The 24753-nt window shown below is 39.2% G+C and overlaps 1 protein-coding gene across 26 annotated transcripts in view; it reads right to left on the reverse strand.

Moving 5' to 3' along the window:
* NRXN3 (neurexin 3) overlaps positions 1–24753 on the reverse strand; it is a 1022200-nt gene that overhangs the window by 116296 nt on the left and 881151 nt on the right. For 17 of the 26 annotated variants that reach the window (XM_056346629.1, XM_056346618.1, XM_056346615.1 and 14 more), the window contains 2 exons: positions 23591–23762; positions 870–959 (listed from right to left, as the gene is read on the reverse strand). In XM_056346629.1, the coding sequence (XP_056202604.1) occupies positions 870–959; positions 23591–23762 (262 nt within the window). The remainder of the gene's footprint in view (positions 1–869; positions 960–23590; positions 23763–24753) is intronic. The other 9 variants (XM_056346632.1, XM_056346622.1, XM_056346630.1 and 6 more) reach the window with 1 other exon arrangement.

Raw genomic sequence — 24753 nt, forward strand, 5'->3', positions numbered from 1 at the left:
TCCTGATTAAAAAAAAAAAAATACTGTTCTGGTGCAAGTCCCATTTCAACAGGTCACAGAGTGCATGCAGAACTCTCATTCAAGCCAGCTGGACTTATGCACGTTAACAATATTTGTGCAGAACTGAGGCCAATTACTCCCGGCAAACCCACAAAATCAGGTAGAGCTGCCTGAGATTAAATAAGGGAAGAATTGGACTGATAACTTAGACACATGTATCATTTCAGTGTTCCAGCTGTACTCCAGACATAGCATAAAAGAAACAGAACAATCATCTTTCTCTGTCTTCCTCATTGTAGTTTAAATGAAAATGTTAAAAAAAATTTTCTTTACAACATTTTTAAAAATTGTTTAATTATCTTAATACAAATAGGAAATACATAGCCATAGTGCTAATCAGACTAATGAGGAAAAAAAACCAAAACCCAAACCAAACTTACAGGAATTGGTTTAACAAATAGGTTTGAAATATTTTTCATAAAACTTTGATAATAAAGATATAAATGTAGTTTAAAACCAAATCAAAATAGGAAAATCATGCAGTGGTTAAATTGCCATAATACATGTTGTTGCTCTTCGCTCTTTGTTTTGTTTTTTTAGAAAATGTCTCCTGAATTTTTGCTTGTTTGTTTGTCATTACTGTTATAGCAAGCTTAGAATTTTGTCCCTTTAACTGCATTTTAATAGCAATGTATTATAGCATGATTTATCAACATATGGCAGGTGGAAGCTAACACAAATTATAATGAAAATTAAAACAGTCATTTATGCAGCAAGCGATTATCATTTAAGAAACATTTATTTGCAGGCTTTAAAAATGAGGGTTTAGAATCAAATGGGTTTAAAATGAACGTTTTAATGACTGTTACCTTTTTCCTGCAGCCACTCCTCTACGGGCCGGTTATATTTGAAGGGGATTTTCTGTTTTACCATTTGGAACCGTTCACTATCAGTGTTGCCTTTAAAGTTTAAAAAACAGCTTAAAAACAATCTGAAAAGTCAATAAAATAGTTAAAACATCCTAGATTTTTGGGTTTTTTTATGACCTTATTTAGCTATAAATAAATAAGTGCATGTGTGCGTACAAATATATATTTGAAAAGAGAGAGATGTATCTTTAGTAAAGTGGAGAATAGTTCTACATCCAATTGCCTGGGGTTCTGGAAGGTCAAAAAAGTTAAATCCTATGAAAACCATATCTCAGATTCTCCTCGGAGTATTTGTTTATCCAAATCAGTTAGAAGGCATGTGTAATTTGTTTGGGACATGAGACCTTGCGTGAACTCAGTGCCATGAGCTAAACCATGTTGATCAGACTCCAGATCTGATTGCATGAGGACAAGGCACTGTGTCAGTCACACCAACACACAGTAGTACTTAGATAAAAAACTTTCTTGTAGTAGCAGAAGACGTGTTAGGAGTAGAAACCCAATAAAGAGGGAAAAAAAAGGAAGAATTTATAAGAAATCTATGCTGGAAAGAGGTAGTAGAAGTTTAAAAAAAACCCTATGAGTAGGTAGATAGGAAAAAAAGGGAAGTAAAATTTAAAAAAGAGGAAGAGCTGTTAATTAAGGCTACCTGAAGGCTTGTGTCCAGTTACCAAAAACTTGGGCCTGTTGCCAGAAGAAAACAGAGGCTTAGAAACTAATGTAAATGAAAGCAGAAATAATTACCCAAGATATAAATTCTGGCAAGTGCAGTTCCATTGTTCCGCACTGATGGATAGCAGAGCTATCCAGCAAAGCGTGGTTTGGAGAAAAGCTCTTACCACTCCTACAGGACAGGGAGGAATAGGATTCACACAAAGGCTTTGCTCAAATTCCCTGGCTGCTGAAAAGTTGTACAGGTAAGATGGGTTGGGCCAATATCCAGCAGAAAGGAGCAGCTCAGTTTGATGGTGTTAGGAGTGACAGTAAACAAGTGCCATCATTCTGCTTGTTCATTTTCTTCAGCTACAGTCACTTACTGACTCATTCCAGTTTTTGCTTCATGTATTATTTCTATAAAAACTCTTCTGTCAGGCGTAAAAAGAGTGTGTCTTTTACAAACTTCATTATAACGTAGAAAACTAGAGTAAGCCCCCAGCTTACTGAAGTAATATTACCCTAAACAGAAGTTCAGTAGATCTGTGGTGCTCCAATACATGTTTTGAATAAACGGCAGCCCAAGAGTAAGCAACTGCTCTGCACAATTTGCAGTACTGCTTTTAAAATCCCACACATAAATAACCTAACGTGGCTTCACATCTATCTTACTTTCTGAGACAGAGGCTGGAATCTTTTTTTCAGTGCAAAGACACACCAAGGAAAAAAATCCAACCATCTATGACTAACAGCTGGCAAGATGCTTCACCCAGTCACCAGCAGACACTTCCATACTGCAAGCCGTATGACGGGTAAGCCTCACGCATTCGATAATCCTTACTGGGGAATTGTTGCTCCGAAGTGCTGCCAGCCTGTATGAGGTACCTGCTGACCACAGCTATCCCCTCCAGCATCAGCTGGTTACTGCTGGCTTTCTGGAACAGTGAGAGGCACTATAGCAACACACCCGCTATAAGCCCACAGGATTCACATGTCATAAAGCACTGACCTAATCTTTAGGGGTATTCGTAAAAATAATCATCCGCATCTCTTTAAATCCAGCTGAAAGGAAAACAGCAGTTTGGATTTGGGTTAATATCTCTGACTATAACGATGAACATTTAGGAATCTTGCTGTTTATTTACAGCAACAGATAAAACAAAGCTAAACCATTTCAGAGCAGCTTTACTGGCCTGATTCCTTATCACCTTCCTGGAAAGTCATCTACTTTTTTCCTTCCACGTAACAGATTCATTGTGGGAAACTGCTATTCCCCATTGTAGAAAGATCTAATTAAACACTAGCTGACACACACAGGTGTACCGGTTTCTCTATCCCACCTCAGAGACCTGCCATGTACAATTGGTTACTTGGATAAACTAGAGGGAAAGGATAAAATATTGGAAACACACTCTGTCAGTCATTCATCAAATAATATTAAAAGATGTAGTGTGGTGGCTTGCAGTCACTCACAGACATGAAGTTATCTTTAAGTACGTTCCCAGAGCTCATAATTCATACTAGCACCAACAAAAAGTACCAAAAGTCAGTTCTGTACTTCCATGAATACAGACTGATAAACATAAAATTTGAATCATGGTCAATACAGGATTTAAGAAAAAAAATATATAAAGAGCAGCTGAGGCAATATAAACAAAAAAACTAAAAAAGCCTCCCACCTAAAGAGACAGAAATATTAACAAAAAAAATATTTTTGATCTGTTTATTAATAATAAGCTGATGACTAATGTAGGCTGGGGTCACACAGGTCAGTTATTTTCCCAATTTTTTAAACTAAAGGAGAGGTCTCTTTCCTGCAGGTTCTCCCAGTCGCTTAAGCCTGGGGAATTTTACACGCACTGGACAGGGAAGCAGACCTGCTGGTTTGGGGAGAGTGAAAACAAAAGCAATTAAGTCAAGTTCACTACAAAAACAATTCTTTTTTTAAGATCAGTTAGCAAGGCATTCTGCTTAGCCATTAGACCTTCTCTCAACACACTAATCCACGCTCTCCTTCACTAAACCAGCTAAATCTTGTAAATGCATAGAAATCCTGCATCTCCTTTAGGATATTTTTGGTCCGTGGCAGTATGCATATTTTTCTTTCTGTAGGAAAGGAGTACTAGGTCATGAAAGACACTTAGGAGGTGTTTCAATGGCACCGCAAGACCCAAATTTCTCTGTGAACTCATAAATCTCTCTGTCAACCCAGACTTCAACACTTAGAGACAGTCTGCTACTACATATATATTGCACATGATATAGAAAGACAGTTTCAGTAGAAATGGAGTTTTTTTCCCAACTATAGAGTATTGTTTTTTACAGTGTTCTGAATAAGGACTTCTGGTTAGATGAGTGCATTGAAATCTAATGTTGATGGGCAAGAACACTTTCTATAGTACCAAAGAACTTCTATAACACACTTTATTCGGAACAAGAAACTCCACTGGCTTCACTCGGTACGTACATAAGCAACCTTTTGCTGGCTGCAATGACATCTCTTTTTCAGAATAAAGAATGATGCACAGTTCATGGGAGCACGAGAGTCAGCCAGTGGCTGGCATGGAGTGCTTCTTCCTCTGTGTGGAGGGCTGACTGTAGACAGGGAAAAAAAGGCAGTGGATTGAAATTTCTCGTAAGTAGGGCATCTGACAAGAACAGGCCAGCAAGACTAAGGTAAAAAGAAAGTGTGACAATAAAAGGAGACATGACAGGGAAAAATGGGTTTCTTATAACACAGTCTGAGACCTTCCAGAAAGCCAGTAATGATAACTATTCCCCACCGCATCTTTAAAGACTATTTTTTAAAAAAAATCAGTTTTAATTTAATTTTATTATTATTATTAGGCAGATATATTCAGCAAGATTAAAATACGTATAAAAATCATACCTTTAAAAGCTATGAAAAATTGAAGGACATTAGAAAATTCAAATAGGTTTAAATTGCAACATTAGTACCTGATCTATTCTCTTTTTTTGTTTTTAAATTTTATTTCAGACATTAATAAGAATGATTTTTAAAAACATGTGCATGAGAATGTGTTCACTGATATACTGAGTTACAACATTGAGTTGAAGAACAAGTTTTCCATTGTTAAGCACTTGGGAAAATCATTAAATATCAATAAAACGATACAGTTATTATAATTGATATTGACTTCGAATTGTCCTTTAAAAAAACAAACACAGCACTTGATATTTCAAAAAGGAAATACCACAGTTTGCAACACAGAGTAACATAAGTTCAACAAGAAGCAAGCTCATTAGACCCCTGGCAGCTGACCCAGGGTGTGATTAAGGGGGATTCTTGCCCATTTTCATACACAGAAATTTTTGGTAACAATCCTATTGTAGCCTCAAGGCAATGCTTTTCTAGAGCTGAACGATACATATGTTCAAACAATCCCTTCACACAATGCATCTAGATCCCCTCTTTTTTCTCTTTGAGTCCAGCTCCAATTCAAGGCTGTACTTCAGAGTAGAATACATAGGATTAAGAGAGCAATTTAAAATTATCTTAGAAAGTACATTTAATCCTATAGCTCTTTTGCATTCAGAATCAGTGTAGGTCTCAAAGGTCTGCAGGATATAATTTGTTACAGTAAAGTTGTGTTGATTAGTTTTGCTACTTGTGATTTACAAAATATTTTTCCTCTCATAGGTTCTAGCTGCTTAAATGAGACAAGTACCAATACAAACAGCTCATTTAACGTAAACTTCCTCCTTTTGCCTTCATCTGCATAACAAATTCCTGTATATTGATATGACTTATGATCTGCTTCTGGACTTAGCTTCTTCTAAAGAACTATACCTCAGAAATGCATTCTTCCACCTATTTTTTCTCATTTCTGATGCAAAATTCTAAAGCACAGCCAAATACAACTCTGTGAAGACTGGGATCAAAAAAACCACTTTTATTTCATTTAGTACTTATCTGTACAATTAACAGAAATCCTACTGCATCTCCTAAGTTTTCCAACAAACTGATAAGCATTCAAGCTCTTACAACCTTAAGGATTTTAATGGTAACATTTTGAGATCTTCTGGATCCCTAAATCTTGTTTAACCTGAACATTCAAAATATTTTGAATACCACAGATATTGCTGAGGACTAAATATTTTGGAGAGGAATCTAGCAGACGAGCTCTATTTTTTTATTTGTCCCTCTTTCTCCCAGGAAAATCTGGCACCTCAGTCATAAAAATCAGAGCCTGCTGCTTAAATATGACAGATTGCCAGTCTTCTGGATTTTTGGTGGTTTTTTTTTTTTTTTTTTTTTTTTTTTTTTCCTGGAGCCCTCTGTATCCCTACTCCATAGGCTATACAGACAAATAGATCAGGTTCACATCCAGCTTCAGCTTTTGATAATCTTCAATTTAGATCAAACTAAAATGGGGGAAAAAATCAAAATGAATTTGCTTGTGCTAACTACTATTAGCAGTTCCCACAGGAAACGTTTTTGATACAGTGCAACAGTTCAAGGGGAGACACTTTAAATTTGCTACTGGGCAAAGCAGAATTTCCTTCCACAACCATTCAACCCTGGATGATGTTGTGCTTTTCTGCTCCTGGACCCTTTAACAAAATAAACAATCTTTAATGCGATTAAACTTATTTCTAAACCAAAATGGATTCTTAAGCTAATGAAAGTAAAAGAGCAATTGAAGCTCTACAAAATGTTGCTTCTTGGCCTAGATACTAGTCATGATGATTTACTGCCTCCTTGGTGTGAAAGAGAAAAGCTGAAAGGTTCCAGCAAATTGCACTGGGCAGAAATTAAGTACTCGCTTCCAGGTGGAATATTAATCCAACCTGACGTGTTGTCAAGTCTGCGAAGATGCTAAAAAGAATACCATAAGAAAACATCCATCTGTCCTAAATTAACGCCAAAGGCTGTTTTGTGAAGGGACACTACAGCAGCAACATTTTCTTCATTGCTTAATAACTTTCAAAAACACAATAAGACATTTGTCTAACAAGCAGTTATTAAATGAAAGCCGATATGGTAATACTAAGGATTTAAGAAAACATTTTGATATTGGTGCCCAAGGTGTAGACTGATTCCACCTCTTCTTTCCCTTATTGTAGATGGAATTTCAGCAGGAGAAGGGCTAGCAAGTGTGTGATAGCTCAGCTGACCCAGCAGTCTTTAATGCCACCTCCCTTTGACTTTTTACGCGTGCCCATAATCTCACTAAGATTTACAGACACTTAATTGACATCAGTATGGGAGAAGGGCACGGCAGCCTGCTACAGCCCACAAAGTTTACCTTTGAGTGCTAAATCCTCTACTGACATAAACTGACTCAGTTGAGTTCAGCCCCAAAACTCTTCTAGAGCTGATGCTGCGTGCCCTGGAAAAGGCAACTCGCATGCATCACGGAGAAGCTACCATTTTCCCCTAATATCTAAGAAAGGGCACAAAAGTTTCAGAAGTGTGTTTGTGATTGGCAGACACTGAACTTCTTCAACCACTTCTGTTTTCAGGCAGCTGCTCTTAAAAACTTACAATATACAGAATTGTCCCATTTTCCCACTTGCTTAAGTAGATATTTTGTTTTAAATATCACAAAGTACAACCATCATTCATTCACATTTTATATTCATCTAGGAAACTAAGACAAGCCTATCTGTAGAGTTCAGATTTAGGACTAGAATCTTCTTCTTCCATAAATCAGAAAGGAGTAAAACCACTACAACCAGTTTTAGCATCAGGCCTGTTTTTCTGCGTTACTATAAGACCATATTGTGGTTTACATTATACAACAGAGGGAATGTTTGCATTAAAATCAAAACATCTCAAAACTCTCTACTTTCAATGTTTTTTATAAAGCACTTGAAAAAAGTTCAAAGCGGAAACGACAGATGTGGCTTACACAGAAATGAAACAGGATGGCCATGCAACTAAACAAATAATTATAAGGCAGGTGATCTGGAATCTAACTGCTACAAACTGTCCCTCTACAAATTCTTGCAAAGCTTCAGTTTCGCCTTGTGTAACAAGGGGTGCTATGGAAGATTAATTCCAATCTGGGATTTTATTTCATTTGAGGGGACTGAAGAATAGCTGAGTCTTGACATTGTTTATCTTTGCTTCAGCTCTTGGATATTGGGTTTTTCCCTCTGCCTTCACAGTTCGATATGGTTGCATCTTTTGCTGTTGAATTCTCATTTTATTTCTTGTCCTCATTTCCCCCTTAGTCCTGGATGCCCTTGACTTTATCTTCAATTCCCTCAGATCCTATTGTTTGCTGGGAGCCACACCTTTCTTTCCGTTCCTCTCACTGTGGACTAGAGTTAAAAGCCGACCTTCACACCACAACTCTCCTCAGCTCACTGCCCTCATGACAAAAGACAATGAGGTCTCGGTAACATAAATACTAAAAATAGGAGAGAGAATTAACAAGCAAGATGACAACAGCAAAAGTTGCTCAGGCAACTGGAGTTGTTTCCAAGTTTCTATTGCCTCAACCAAAATCTTTATGCTGCTGCCACTCTCTAGTTTACCCTCTCTCATTTAGCCTAAAAAATATAGGGTCCTAATTCAAAGCAAAGCAGCATTCAGGCCAAAATCTCTGGGAAATTCAGAGGAAAACAAGGAGTTTAGAGTCTATATGTCTGTCCAGAAGCTGCAGCTAACATGGGCTACTGTGACATTAATAAGACTAAGGAAGACTCTGAGAAGCCATCTAATTCACCTCTCTGCCCCAGGACAAGATCAGTAACATCTCAACCTCCCTTAGATTGGTCTTTCAATCCTGTCTTGGATGACTGAGAAAATGAGTGCCTTGCCCTTGATAATCTAACACAGAAGCACAATAGGAGCAAAACAAAAAGAAAACTCAGACTAGCAAAGGTAGAAGAAGGTTAATCAAACTTTTTCAAGCGTGCAGAAGAAAAAAAAAAGAGTTAGCCTTGTGAAAAGTGTGATTCGGGTCTTACTTTATATGAGCAGATTATACTTAATAATTTCAGCCCTCTAGAAGCTGAGGCCATGGGCATGAGACAAAAGCAGTCTGCTTTAGTTCTCTTTTGCTTTATGTCAAAAAAGTGAACTAGCGTACAGTATAGAGAGAGCAGTTAGCAGTTCAACCTTTTTACAGGTATGAAAAAAATTTGGTGTCTACATTACCAGACCTTTGAGATGATTTGTAAGTAATGCATAAATTATTGTTTTTTCACTGACCAGGTCCAAATTAAGCCCCATATCAGGCAGCCAAGGCTAAAGTAACTATTAAAGAACAGCTGAAACTACATATTGATCTTTCCATTTTAAACAAGAACAAATTTCATTTTGCAGGAAGAGATGTGAAACAGAGATCAGAATAAAATCCACAGCTCTGTCCACATATCCCACTTCTTCGATTCCTTTGAGAAAGGTCAGGATCTGATTTATATAGCCCAGTGGGAACAAGCAGCCATAACCAAATGACAGAAACACTTTATTTGTATCGACACTTCAAATTCTATTAATTCCCATTTATCTAAAGGCTTGCTTATCTGTTTTGTGGATTCCACAAAGTTGGGGCACAGAAACGCTGAATCTAGTTTATCTGTGTTGGGTTAGGCGCTGAAGCTACATGAGTGCAGCTAGTTTGCTTCCAGGATCAATGTGATATTGAAAACAGAACAAGCGCCTTTGCATGGTGCAGGATAGGAGGTGAGAAAACTCGTAGCCTTACACTTGCTTCATAGAGTCAGTGGCTCAACATCACACCCCTGCAGACAAGAGCGCTCAGGCAGACAGCTGGTTTATGGCTGACACAGACAGCACGGAGGCTGGCGTGGAAAGAGCACTGATGCCTGCAGAACGACTTGGGGCTCAGTGCACCACGCTCTCCGTTCAGGGCGGGCTCCTCTTCACGTTTATCAGGCATTACACCAGAACCGAGACTCCTCGTTGGAAGGTGCCGGCAGGCGCTCCGGTATCCATGTAGGAATCGGCTCAGTTACCACAGGACTTGCAGTCTCTGCCTCCGCATTAGCGGTGATGGACCTGGGTTCATTCCACCAGAAACCATCAGATGGTCCTGGGTCTCATTTCCCTGGGCATCTGTTCTCAGGGAGGCAATAGGCGGAGGTGAATATACAACAAACAGAGGAAGAATGTACAGTGCTGAGTACAGGGAGGCTGCTCAGTCAGTGACATCAATGACAGTAATGCCTATAAAGCATTTACTCACCGATGAGGATTGGAAAGCTAACCAGTTACAAATAACAGAAAGGTGAAAACCCTGTGGAAGGAGGCAAGTTCTCTAGAGTGAGTGGCACAGGAAATAACTAAAAGCAAGTAAGAAACTGATGAAAGAAGTTCATGAAGAAGCACTTCCTATCAAGATTACATATTAGACAATGTTACTGTCTCCTCAGGGAAATTATTTAATTATTTAAAATTTTACTTCATAAAGTGGTGGGGAATATCAGTTGGTTACAACACAGAATACATTAGACCAAACAGGCCTTTTCCATCTCTAATTGCTACAAATCAGTGATCTTTGCCTCCTCTTGAAATCAATTCTTCTGTTTACATCAACTTAGAAAAAATGAAACAGAATTCCAAGGCCCTGTAAGTCTTCTTAAAGACAAGGGCCATTCATAAAGCCAAGGCATGAACTAGAGGCACAGAAAACATTAATACAGTGAAAAAATAATTTCTGAATAACACTGTGTCAGAAGTAAGGTAGACCCATGGGAAAAGGAACCTGTAGTTTCTGTAGATATATTATTCCTACTACAACCTTTTAAGTCAATTTCTTTCTTGGAAGTGACCTGAGTTTTGGAAATTGCTATGGAAATGCCAAGCAGTGAAGGGTTAAAACACCACTCAGTCTTGCACATTACAGACTGTCATGCAGAGTGAATCTCGCCAACTGTGAATTTGTGGGGCTAAAAAAACCAACCAAAAACAAAGACAAAAGATTTTGCAAGTCCAGCACTGGAGTTTTTGGACTCCAGGGTGCTCCAGGTACTCAGTAAATAGCAAAGATGTAAGTTAACTGGCCTAGAAAGGTTTTCATACTCAGTGAGGTGTAGAATATTTTCTATTTAATTTCCCAAAGATAATGTGAACTGGGGCTTTATCCCCCTTTACTGATTGGAAAACTGAGCCACAGAGTGGTAAAAGCATTGCCCAAGACTATAGGGAATCACATCTATAAAGCCAAGGCTGGGATTCAGGAACTTCTGGCTCCCAGTTCCGCGACTGGCTCCCTTCACCTCTGACCATCCTTTCACACAGTTGCTCTGCTTCAGTCCACAGCATTGGATTTCAATGACTTTGTACTTTCCAGCGCCTTTTAGTGAGCAGGGAGAAGGCTGATGCAGATGCCTGAGCCCCTTCTGTCACTGCATGTCAGCTGTGCCAACCTGGGATTACAGCTGGCACTGTTCTTTCTGCAGGCAATGAGATCAGAAAAGCACAAAGTTGTTGTTTCAAGCCTCTGATCCCCCAGGCCAGATGTTTGTTTGCTCACTGCGACTGTGTGTGTGTGCATGTATGAGAGGGACAGAGGGAGAGCCAGAGAGGGAGAGAAGAAAGAGAATATGTTATAACTCCATTTGACCGGGAAAACTGAAACAGAACTAACCCAGGAGAGAAACCTAACTATATTAATGTCTAGGAGTTCAGTGCACTGTGCTGTCTAGCAGCTTTCTTACCTTCTAGCAATCTTATTTGGCTTGATTGACTACATTATACAGCTACATTTTGTCATAGAATCATTTAGGTTGGAAAAGACCTTTCAGATCATCAAGTCCAACCATATGTATCGTTAGATGACTGAACCAATACTAATTCATCTTACTCCAGTGAAGGAGAAATTTATCACAAATTTTGGTGTTACTGCTTATGCTTGGTACCTGAACATTCATACAGTCATGGACCAGTGGACCCAGACAGATGAGAACAGCTCATAATATTTGAGCATTCAGACCATATGCATGAGCATGCATATCCAAGCAGCTGTATACTTTAGCTTGGAATTGTTAGCAGGACCAAGCTATCAGGACATACCTACATCTCTTAGTATGTAATTACTATTCATGAGAAATGGCATAGCGATGATTTTAGCAAGAAATGTGCTGGATGTCAAAGATGCACAAGGAAAAACCCCATGGCTTGGATTCCCATGTGAATGCAATACACCTGTTTTGCACCGCAGCATGCCAGGGACAGCAACTCAAAGGCCTGCAGTGAGTATAAGAATGTAATCCCAACATTTAGGAAAATCCCTTGGCCCAGGGTTCTTATATCAGATACAAGAAGGGTAAGAACAACAAGGTAGAAAGATGCCCTATGGATACTTTATCTTGGCATAACTTCAAGTTATCATTCTGATAAACAGCATGCCTAGGATTGAGGAAATTTATCTCTTCATGAGTTACACTACATGCCACACTACCATTACCAAAGGTTAACGCAACTTTTCATAAGCACTCATTCTGTGTTGCAAGAATTTCTCTTACAAAGAATCCTAGGCTGTAAGACTAAGCTAAGGGGAAAGAACTGAGATTCCAGAATCAAAATCATCCATGGAAAAAAAAAAAAAAAAATACATCAGGGAAATGGAGAAAAGTTACAGATGCCACTAAACTGCCTAGGTTTTGTTTTGTCTTGGTTTAGATCTGGCTGAGTAACATGCTGACAATACAGCAGAGCAACTTCTACCAAATTCCAGCTGGAGAGGGAGTGGGAGTGTTTCCACATGATCATGTCTCCTTGCATAAATTGAAAGGGAAAAAAAGGAAGCATTTGCTTTCCGACAGAGTAATAGAAATGTAATGACTGTAGACATGATAGAAACATGTACAGTTTCTGTTACCTCATGTTTCAGGTCACAAACTAAGCATAACAGTAGGACCATTTTTTTAGAAGGACGTCTTTTGGGGCATATTTTTGTTGTTGCCATAGTGGGTTACTGTAATTCTCTGAAGCATCGGGCACTTGGGTGCTTGCCAGCTCGAGAAGCTGATCAGATGAACAAACAGGTTTTGAGAGAACAGAATACAAACAGTCCCAAATCCAGGACCATTGCACAGATGTGTAATTTTTCCCATTAAAGCAAATTTTATTCTGATTTATTTGATATTTGCCGGTAGGTTTGACATATCGGACATGTAGTCTGATTCAGGAAGATGTATGAGTGATGCTTATAATCCAACTAACAGCATGCAGCAATATAATATACATCTCTGTTCTTTTGGACAGCACCGACAAAAAGTTTTCCTCAAATTGTCAGTATTTCCTGATAGTATTTTCTTTATCCAGGCTACAAACAATATAAAGTATATTGGCTAAATTAAAAGCAGTATTGCCTCTGTGGCATGCATTTGCACCTTAGAACAACCTTTTACGTGACTGTTACATAACAGTAATAGAGACTGCTACATAAGAATGCTTCTTATTCCTTCTCCCCTCTTCCTCACGTCTCAAGGACTATCTGCGGGAATTAGATGTTCATGGCTACTTGCACAAAGATACTATTCTATGTGTATCCTTCCTTAGGTAAACTCCTTCTTTCAATCCTTTTGCAAGTCACAATATAGTCACGTTTTTCTTTTTCTCTCTGTCTTTCCTCTCCTCTGTCCTCAGACAGAATCTGGCAGACAGACAAGCCCTACAGCACTTCCATGCAACTGTTGGTGATACAAGCAAAGTGAAAACAAACCACAGCATCATATGTCCTGTGGGAAAGCAAAACACAAAGTACATAGAAGTTAAACTGTGTGAGTAGTGGCAACATGTATGTAACTTTTTATCATGTTGGATCCTATCCCATCATCCAGTATGGATGCACATGCATTAACATGGGTGGTTTTGCACAAATTCCAATGTATGTTTGTCTGTTAATGACTTAATGTGTGTAGGTTTATATCTCAGTGGACACAGAGCACCAAAACTGACTGTTCATATCATGTAGCCATATTTATCTGTTTTCCAGCCTTATAAATATATCATAGATGTAATGGCCCTGCAGTGACAAGCTACAATCAACTCTTGATTTCATCAACTTGTCATGCTTTAATCATCCCTCTTGGCAGATCTTTCAACATATGTCACAGTACAGCCTTCAAAATGTGCTTCTCCAATCCTGTTTTATTAACCCTGTCTTTTTGTATGTTTTAGGCTCATGAAATGCAGTAAATCTGTCAGAGGCACTTTACATGCCATCTCCAATTCACGCTGATAGGAAGCATCTGAGAGCTCATTTAAGTCCCGCAAAATGAGTACAATATGAAAAATCAAAACCCACAAACAAGCATATGACAAGAACCCTGGGGATCACATTCAGCCCACAGGGCTAATCAAAATTCAGTGCTCTTGCTCCTAACTCATTACCCACTAACAAGGGCATTTGGATAGAAAAATATTAAGACCACAGTGGGATCTGGCAGTACCACAAAGAAATCCCTTCAGCTTGCACATCAAGTAACAGGACTTATTAATGACTCTAAGTACTCAGGCACAAGATCCACGTGCCTCTTCATGGAGACAACTGAATTCAGCCAAGCTTCTTACTAATACTTTGGTTTCAGAAGTGAAAAGATCATAACAGGCTCAAGCCTGAAGTAGGGAAGGGATTGCTAAAGGGGCACAAGAAGGTAAAACCTGTATTTGGGAGGTGGGTGTAAAGAAAAGGGAATAAGGAGATGCCAAAATCACTCTGGAAGAGATAGACATAATTTGAGGGAGGAGGAGCCAGGCTCTGCAAAACACAGAGTGGTAGTTATTTCCTCTAATAAAATAAGGCTTAGCCACCAAACATTTGGAGATCACTGAAGTGGTACAACATGAGCCGTGCAGGGCTAAGTACAAACATAGAAAGGAAGAACTTGTTGTAGTGACTCAGACGTGCCAGTTAGTTCTGCTTTTGAGTTCTTCTTGTTAATGTCCCAATCAGCATTAGATTCTGCATCACTGAGCTCATGAGAACTAATAATCACAATAACGCATATTATTTACAATACCAAAACGCATGTCAACTGAAGAAAGGATATGTAGCCTTCCCTTAAATCCTCCAGTGATGCTACTATTAGATCATCCAAACTTATCTTCTCCTTCTTGGCTAATGCATTATAAATTAAATAAAGCAAAGCTGGGAGAGGTAATATCTCATTTGGCATATCCCAACTGATAACAGTTAAAACATACAAACAAGTTTTCAGATTTGACCTTAAAAAATTACACAGAGAGAAAATTAAAATGCCAATGATAAAAAACATCAAGAAGAACTTATATATCCAGAAATAAGGCTGCTTTTTTTCAGCTGTATTGGACTGACTCATAAAGACTGCCTGCCTTCAGTAATCCTGCCTTAGTTGTAACTGAAGACTACTACAGGTATAACACACTACTCCTCTGTTATTAAGATGCTCTTGAAGGTTAGTGTTCTCTCTTTCGTGAACAGGAGGGTTAAGATACCCTCGTTCAGATGGTCAGCAGGCAGCAAAACACAGAGCACCAACAGCTGGCTCAGTCCCCTTTCTTTACTCTTGGGAAATCTACTGTCTCACCACGTTCAGCATAAAGCCAGTGAGATGAACCCAAGCCAGCACCTGCAAAGAATCTGGATGCAACTTTGTGAGACCTCCTGCTTCAAGGACAAGATGGGGACTAATATATAAAAATCAGCAGTCATGGCTGGGAGCTGTTTTCTACAGCTCCCCTCTATGTTTTACATCAAACAAATCCCTGCTATATTTTGTCTTTAACAACTACAACAATCGCTGCATTATCTGAGGAAATTCCTCATCATAACAAGCTCTTGTGTGTTTTGTGTAATTCCTTTACAAATAACCTTGAGCCTTGTGTATGTCCTCTTAATATCTCAGGAGAGGATCTCACTTTCTCCTCTTCTCTTCCTCTCCTGCCTGCCTCCCCCCCCAACCCCAATTATCTCTTTCTGTCTTCTGGGTGGTTATGTTTAATCTCAGGATTAGGCAGAAACCTGCAGTTTGCCTCGAACAGCTTATCAGCTTCCAAGAGACATTTACAGGGAGAGAAAGACTCCAGTTTTGATAGCAGTAATTGTATTTAGCTTGTAAGATACAAGGCTATTTATCTCATGGCTGGGAAATCACAGAGGGAGAGAAAGAAACGTTGCTGATAAAAAACTAAATAAAACCAGAAAGAATGAAGAAAAGAAACAACACCCTTCTCAAAGTCCCTCCAGCAGAGGGATGAGGTGGGAAATAGACTTCATAGAACAAAAAGATCATGCCACTTGTGGAAGGAGATTGAAAATATCAAGGGAAAGGCGATAAATGGCTTGAGTAGGATGAGAAATAACCTGTTTCAAAGCAGACTATGAACTCCAGTTCAGTAGTCACAATTCTGTAAGACTCAGCGAATTTGATTTGTAGAGATGTGTATAATAATTTTTAGAGATACCAAGTAGCAACACTCCATTTAAAGACAGCTGGACCTGTGGACACCCACATATCTGAAAATCTAGTTTTGTTTCCCAAAGAAACTTACAATAACACTCATCACAGATTGCCGGTGTCATACAACACAGTATTTAAACCAGCTTCAGTGACTCTGCTTGCTGAATGCCTTTTCCATTCCACATTTGCAGTATGCAGTCCACTCTCCCAAAACAGCTCCACACTCCATTTCTCCCAACCCAAAACCCCTGATGCTGACTTAACTCAAGTTCTGTTTGGCATACTGCACTACTGCCTTTTTTAAATGCCTATATTTAATGGGTATTAAAGAAAAAATTATTAGGATCTAGGTATTTTGAATCTTAGGCCGCAACCAATATTCTAATGTGGTATAATGAAAAAAGCATGCAAGCAGGGCAGAGTTATCATAATTCCATTGAGAAATACTCAGCATTTTGTTAAAGTATCCACTGGTTTTCAACAGCAATACAAGCCCCACCCCCATTCCAGTTTGTATCCTTTTAATCACAGAAGACTTTTGTAAAAGAAGTATAAGATGGAGCCATACATATCATTCAAGTGTATCAAAAGGGGAAGACAAATATTTCACTTGTTTCCACCACCATAATTCCTTCTCTACAGATAAAACAGATAAAACTTAGAGTATCTATTAAACCTATAATATATAGATGTTGTATATAATTTCAGCCATCCCAAAACTAAGTTCTTGGAAATTTTCTCAAAGATGAGAGGTCATAAGGTAAAAAAAAAAAGTCAGAAAAACTGACAGTCATGAGATTCTTTCTGGGGATTGTGTCTCTTCACCTTTAACTTAAATGTAAAACTATAACCTTTACCAAACATTCTCTGTTATACTCTGGGATTGAGTCAGTTTGGAATTGAATGGAATACAATATTTTTCAGTTGAAAAGACCTACAACAATCATCTAGTCCAACTGCCTCACTAGCTCAGGGCTGACCAAAAGTTAAAGCATGTTATTAAGAACATTGTCCAAATGCCTCTTAAACACTGACAGGCATGAAGTCTGTCACCCACTTCTCTAGGAAGCCTGTTCTAGTGTTTGACCACTCTCTCAGTAAAGAAATGCTTCCTAGTGTCTAGCCTGAACCTCCCCCGGTGCAGCATTAAACCATTTGCACATATTCTATCTCTGGATACCAGAAAGAAAAGATCAGCACCTCCCTCTCTATATCCCCTCCTCAAAAATCCGTAAAAAGCAATGAGGTCACCACTCAGCCTCCTTTTCTCCAAACTAGACGCCCACAAAGTCCTTAGTCACTCCCCACAGGACATGTCTTCCAGCCCTTTCACCAGCTTTGTTGCCTTTCTCTGGACGCATTCAAGGACTTTAACATTCTCCTCAAATTGTGGGGCCCAGAACTGCACACAGTACTCAAGGTGAGGCCGCACCAATGCTGAATACAGCAGGATAATCACCTCTTTTGACGGGCTGGATATGCTGTGCTTGATGTACCTGGGAATGCAGTTTGCCCTCCTGACTGCCAGGGCACACTGCTGCCTCACACTCAGCCTGCTCTCGACCAGCACCACCAGATCCCTTTCCGCAGGGCTGATCTCCTGCCACTCCTCTCCCGATTTACACTTGTGCCCAGCATTACCCCATCCTAGGTGTAGGATCCAGCACTTGTTCTTGATCTATCTAGATCTCTCTGCAAGACCTCTCATCCCCCAAGACAGTCAACAGCACCTCCCAGTTTGGCATCATCAGCAAACTTGCTAATGGTGCATTCAACTCCTGCCTCCAGATCCTTGATAAATGTATGGAACAGAACTGGCCCTAGAACTGAACTCTGAGGGACACCCCTGGTGACCAGTCACCAGCCAACATGTAGCCCCATCCATTGGAATCCTTTGAGCCCTGCCGTTCGGCCAGTTCTTCACCCAGCACACTGCAAAGTGGCACATCTCACAGTTGGACAACTCATCCAGAAGGATGCTTTGAGGGACAGTATCAAAAGCCTTACTAAAATCCAGAAAAACTACATATGCTGCCTTCCCTTTATCAGCTAGGTGGGTGACCTTATCATAGAAGGATATCAAATTAGTTAAACAGGACTTTTCCTTTGTGAACCCATGTTGACTGTGCCTGATTATTGCATTATTCTTTAAATACTTTTCAACAGCACCCAGTATAACCTTCTCCACAATTTTTCCAGGAACTGAGCTTAAGCTAATAGGTCTGTAGTTCCCTGGTCTTCCCTCACACCCTTTTAATAAATTGGAATAACACCGGCTACCTTTCATTCAGCAAAGACTTCCCCTGACTCCCAAGACCTTTGGTAGATTATCAAGAGGGGTCCTGCCATAACATCCACTAGTGCCTTCAGTACTCCTTCAGTTTGGTGGAAAGCTTCTTGAAGTTAAAGTAAACTTCTTTTTCAGTAAAAAAAAATAACCTATTTTTTCACCAAGAAAAAAAACCCCAAAGAGGTTTCATACCTTTCAGATTTTAGATAGGTAGGACAATCTAGACCACTATCAACTTCACCTGTGCTTCTGGAAAGCTTTTTATTTCAGGCAATGGCAGGTGAGAAAGAATGACTTTGTTTCATAGACTACAAATTATGTAGTTCAGTGAAGACTTTAAACTGGCATAAACCAGCCTTGCTGATAAAGGAAGTAATGTTATCTTTCCCTGTCTCCCGACTGGTCATTTCCACTGCCATGTGGCCACATGCCATGGGCCAGTACATGGTGAATGGCATTGGTAAAGCGATCTCCCTGAACAGAATAGGAGAGATAGTAGAAAACAAAAAATTGACTATTTAAGCAACATGAGATGGGGAGTAATGAAAGAATGAGCTACTCTGTTCAGCTCCAGCTATGTATTATGGTAAAATCCATCCACATCAGCATTCTGGTTTGAATCAGGAGCACACCTCCAATGTATACCTCCCAACTCTCTCCACTTGCTAGACTTTGGTTCATGTACTGATATGCTCTCTGGGAATACAAACTGGATTCCTTTCAAATGAAATTAAACCAGAACATATGCCCCAACTTTTGAGGGTTATTCAGTCCTAGGGACCAGAACCATTCTCCCCAGAATAGATACCAGGATCTCAGAACCAGCTTTTTGTTTTATAGGTATGCACTTAACAGGCCACAGTACTTCCCAGAGCAGTCAAAGAGTCCCTGGAGTTCCGATGTCAAGAGTTAACTGTCCAACTTTTCCTAAAATCCAGCTTCCTCTCAAACATGTACTTGAGAGAGAGAATGAAGTAGGGGCACAGAGGTTGAGATCTTTTTTCTTTTATTCAGTACCAATAGAACTGCAAATTAACATCATCTGAAAGGGCAGAGAGTCCTAAAAGAAGGCTAAGAGAACACTCAAGAGAATGATAAAGGGGAAAAATATAAAATCTGTATTGTGTGGATGAACTAATGAATCCTGATAAGGACCCAGTTGTTTAATGCTGTCCTATTTCTTATTTTTAAAGTGCATTAATAAAATCCAGGCTATAGTTCTCTTGCTAAATTACACATTTCTTTAAATGACAACCTCTTCCTGCCTTTTGCCTCTCTTCCTTTAATCTTCTCCTTTAAAACATTAGTCCAATTAGACTTTATTTTTGTGTCACTAATACTCTTGCTTTACAGCTTCTCTTAACCTAATTTTGTTTCCTTTTCTACTGCAAAAAATGTAGTCAGTGCATGGATGAATAATCAGGAATATCAGGCTTGTTTCGATGTACACTACAAATCTGGCAACATACAAAATACTACTTTGCAAGCAAAGTAAGCGGACTGAGACAAAAAGATTCTTCTGCCTAAGAATTAGTGAAAATGTAGGGACTGAGGTATCCCAGTTCTGTGTCAAGACAGATTTATTTTTAACTCTTCTGAGAATTGCTGACTTCATCTCACTGTAAAGTGCTTTAATTTTGATGAGTTTTACTGTAATCTGAAACAAAACCATGTCAAATGCTTCCTCTTCCTGAACTCTTGGTCCAGAATTACTCCTACTTCATCACTAAAAAGATTTATTTAGGTATAGAGAAGGCTCTCAGCAGGAACATAAACCCAAGAAAATAATAGTGGCTAAGCACAACTGTTATCTGGAATGCACACCGAAGGGTGAAGGCATGCGAGACAACAGAAGGAAGGCACTCATGGAAAACTGTGTTTCAGGACACAGCAAAAGGTGTATACTCTGGCTGAGAGATCCATCGTGATGACCAACTTAATTAATCAAGCGTCAAGGAATTGGCTATCAAGGATTGCAAAAAAATCCATCTCCTTACTGTGTGCTTGAGCAAAAGGAGAAAGGGCAAACCTAATGCAAGTAAATGGCTCAATTGTTTAGGCTGAAGTAAACCACAACAGCTGACCTGTAGATAGCAGCCCCAGTGCTAATGCTGCTATTTGCATCACCTGGTTCTCAGGATACCTGACTCAGATACCTGCACCTGGCCCCTGTTCAGTTACTGCCCAGTAAGAGAAACTCTGGCAGGGTTGGAATGGTACAAATGGTGAGAGATCACCCCTAATGATGGGGATTATTTCAGTCCCAAAGCTTAGCCAACCTTAGCTCCAAGTTAATTCCCTCCTTTACCATTTCTCGCTAACCCTTTTCCTCATAAGAAAGCATAAAGCTTATGCTGCAGGTGACTGAGATGCAATTGGATGCTATAAAAAACAAAATGTCAGTGGATGAATTGTAGGTTTGTTGCTTTTCTGTTTTCCTTCCACTTCCTTGTCTTTTATTTGAAGTTGCAAAAATACAGCTTTGGAGTGTTTCAGTCGCATTGGGCTAGTTTCATTTAATTTCAATGTAACTGAAGACTGTGTTTTAAGAAAAGCCAATATTCTCCCTCTTTGCTCATTTAATGAATATCCCACTTTTATTTGTACTTTCCATTGAGCAAGTAATTATGAGTCTAATGTATAATCCTTCTACAGGTAATAAAACTCAGAGAGGAGCATGGAAATGCCATTCAGAATGCAGCCCTGCTGCCTGAAGATTGCACAATGTGATGACGAGGAAGATATTTTAGCTAGTTTATAAAATTTGCAAACATAAGGCTGTAGCACTGAGCAGAAAATCAAGTACACATGAAATTGTTCATGTTACAGACAACACAGCGTGCCCAAACACGCATGTGCTACAAATATGATTTTTAAACACTACAAATAACTGTGTTTCCAGAACTGAAGTGATGTTTAAAATACAGGATTCCTTAGCTATTATTACAGAAGTTTGATACAAACTGCAGTTTCAGCAGGCTCCAGTTGAAACACACTGGATTAGCCTGAGTCACCCCAACCATAAAGCTATTTACAGAGTTGAAACTCTGCTGAACACCGGTTTGGTCTTGCACTCAGTACAAGAAATACTAATGTGAGTTTGGTCTCTGAAAGACTACAAATTACTCATTTCAAAAGCTGCTGTTCGGTCTTCTTTTAAACCATAAATTGCCCAGAAAATGGACTAATAAGGATTGGTTTCCTGTACTTATTATCTTATTGAAGCTTTTCCTGAATCTAAGGCATTCAAAATGCCTCTTTATTATATAGATATTCTGGTATTTAACATGAACTGAAAGCAAGCCACAGTCCTTTCCCCTGGGAGGGCTCGAACACTACCCTCTACCCTTGGTTATTTCTTTTTTCTTTTTCTTTTTTTTTTTTTCTCTCCCCCAACTTTTGACCCTTTAATAATTTGGCTACAAAATCAGTTTGAAAGAAGCCGGAAAAAAATAAAGGAGACACACACACACAGAGTATAATTCCATAAGCCTTATTTCCACAAGGACAGGCTGAAAACTTCATCATCTACAAGCAGCCAGAAACTGAAATACATGCATGGAAAGGAAAAGTTGTCTGGAATATGAAAGCATCTTTTTCCCTTGGGGTACAACGGCATATACCCAATACTAGCCCAGAACATAAGATTAATGCTGATTCTACAAAACCATACCTCTTCAATGAAAACACAGAAATACCTTAGCCAAGACAGAGGTAGAGGGTACTGAAGTAGTCTCTGAGTGTGATTTATTTTCCCTTTTTAAAAAAAACCCTCTAAAGCAATGAGCTGAATATTTTGTTTCTTTACACCAGGGACTTACTAGAGCAAGTAATATAAGAAGAAAATTTATTCATGGGGTTTTTACTGACTGTAATTGGCTGCCAACTGGATCAGAGGTATTTTACCACAAAATAATTGATGAAGGGAACAGGAGAAAGATGCTTAGTTTGGGCCTCTCTAGCCACACTTCTCTCTCTAACCAATGGATAGCAGAGCTAGAATCTAACTCAGCACGTCTGTCATGGTGTTCTTTGAAAACAGTTATTTCAGAGAAATAAGGATAATTATTAAAATGTACTGTTTTGTATATACATCACCAAAACACTGACAAAGTGTCATGTTGAATATATGCTAGAGAGTACCACAGGATCACTCAGATTAAAAACTTTCTTGTGCACTTTTTCAGTGAGTGGAAGAGATGAAATTATCCTCTTGGAGTAATTTATTAGTGTAACATCACATAAACAATTAGGATATTTCTCATAATTTGAGGTTAAGTTGCTTGGGGGCTACTCCTACACAACTAGCAAATTGCCTCATGTTTATCACAGAATTCTTCCCAGGTCAGTTACGTACAACCTAGTAAGGAAGACCTGGAAATTGCTTAGACTTAATACTGGAAACCAACAAGAAGATTGTGGCTTGATCTTAGACAGCAACATGTGACTAAGAAGAATGTGGTTAACATTAGAATTCTTTCCTTGTGCTTCTCCAGCCTTTTGTAACCAGCCACATCACCAAGCCTTAGATATCTTATGTACTGTCAGCATCACAAACAGCTGTTTTTCACAAAAAACAAACTTGTTTTTCACTTGCAATGAGCTTGACCTTTTAGCATGGTGACACACAGTATTATGAGGTTGTGAGTTGTCAGTGGTAGATAAAGCATGGGACAGTGACTCAAGAGCCAGTTGTTTGCTACTCCTGGTGGATGTAGGGTGATGACTTCCAAAGAGATACCGAGTTGTTCTACTGCATTTTGACCTAAAGTCAACTAAGATTGACATTTTGGCTAGATTGTGTGTCAAACTTTATATCTGCAAATCTAAAAGCGGGAGTGAAATTCAGATGATGAAAAATTATGAGGTAAGCATAAGGTCTGTTTAAATACTTGCAACTTAAACTTCCACATTCCTTACACTTCAACTCTATAACTATACGGACAGTATCTTGGTTGTGGCTAAAGTCACCTCTCCTTTTTGTAAGGTCTGTTCAACACTTTTCTCCCTTAAATAGTTAGAAAATATCACAAGTAGCAAAACCAAGCTTGTTGTTGAATCAGTTTGTAACTCCACAGAACCAGCATTCCCTTAAGAGACCTCTGAAATAGCAGGACCTACGTGCATCATACCACACAGCTGGCACGCTTATTCTTCCAGCATAAAGGACCATTACTTTGTTTGCCAGCAGACAGAACGTGCACCACCAGGATGGTCAATTTATTGTTGAGATGAAGCAACAAAGATTTATATAGCAACAAGTTGTTACTAAACGTTAGTTTGTAGGTATGGATATGCTGAAAGACAAAAACCAAGAGAAAAAAGCATGTACCTGTTGGGTAGTGTTCATTCACTGGCCAGCTGTCAACCTGAAGTGTGGCATTGCCACCGTTCCTAGTAAAGCGTACCACATGGTATTTGCCATCATTTACAGGTGTGCTTTCCTCTTTAATAGAGATGTCCACTGTGCCGATATTGAAGACTACACCAATCTTGCCTTGCTCCTAAAAAAAAAAAAAAAAAAAAAAGAAGAAAAAAAAAAAAAGAAACAAACGCTGCTTGTTAGGAAGAATGTTCTTGGTTTATAAATGCCTAAGAGGTCATTGTGCCGGTAGGTGGCACTGAAGAATACACAGAAGCAGCGTTTTGAACTTTGTCAGGACACATTTCATTGGCTCTGCCTCAATGCAAACATTGTCTTTCCTACTCTTCTTTACAGCCTTCACCTGAACATAGCGACTCATTTGCTCTCTTAAAACAACACAGAAGACAGTTAAGAAATCGGGCAATAAAAATCTGGAGATGGGGATAAACAGTTGTTTGAGCAGTATCTCTATCGATTATTAGTAGTCACTTGTTCAACTGCCATCTGAAATGCAGACGCAGAAGGCTGTATCCCAACAACTGTTTTGTTCTGCTCTTCTGCTTGTGAAACAAACAGCCCCCCCACCCCAAAACAAATAACCATGGGATCCAGCAGGGAGAATGCAGTTAAAAGATGGATGGAATTAGAAGGGAGCAAAAATGTAATTAGCTGACTCTGACCACCTGAGGGAAGCTAACTGCTCTTAAACCAAATGGAAAAACTTCCAGACTTTCAAAAGACAGGAGTGGCCACAGTCTTTTACTTTTCTACATCACACCCTAAGCAATGCCTTGCCAATAAAGCAGTCCCCCAACAGTTTTGCCAAAACTTTCCACTGGTCGCTGCCTGAGAGGGAAGAGCAGGCAAAGGCAGCTGTACCGGCTGCAACACTTCCTCCTGCAGCTCTCCTCTCATGTAGCTCCAAGTAACGACTGTACTCCATGACTTTAGGTTGTAAAATACACACCCAGAGTATATTCAGATGAGATATCCACATTTAACACTACTCATTTAAACAGTGCCAGAAATTCCCATCGCTGTACAATATACAATTAACAGGAATGCATCATCAAGCCCTCAGCCAGGAGAGGCATAGCACACTGGTGTTGACATTTATGAAGGCACATGAG

The sequence above is a fragment of the Falco biarmicus genome, chromosome 7 (genome assembly GCF_023638135.1).
Source record: "Falco biarmicus isolate bFalBia1 chromosome 7, bFalBia1.pri, whole genome shotgun sequence".
In the NCBI taxonomy this organism is placed as follows: Eukaryota; Metazoa; Chordata; class Aves; order Falconiformes; family Falconidae; genus Falco; species Falco biarmicus.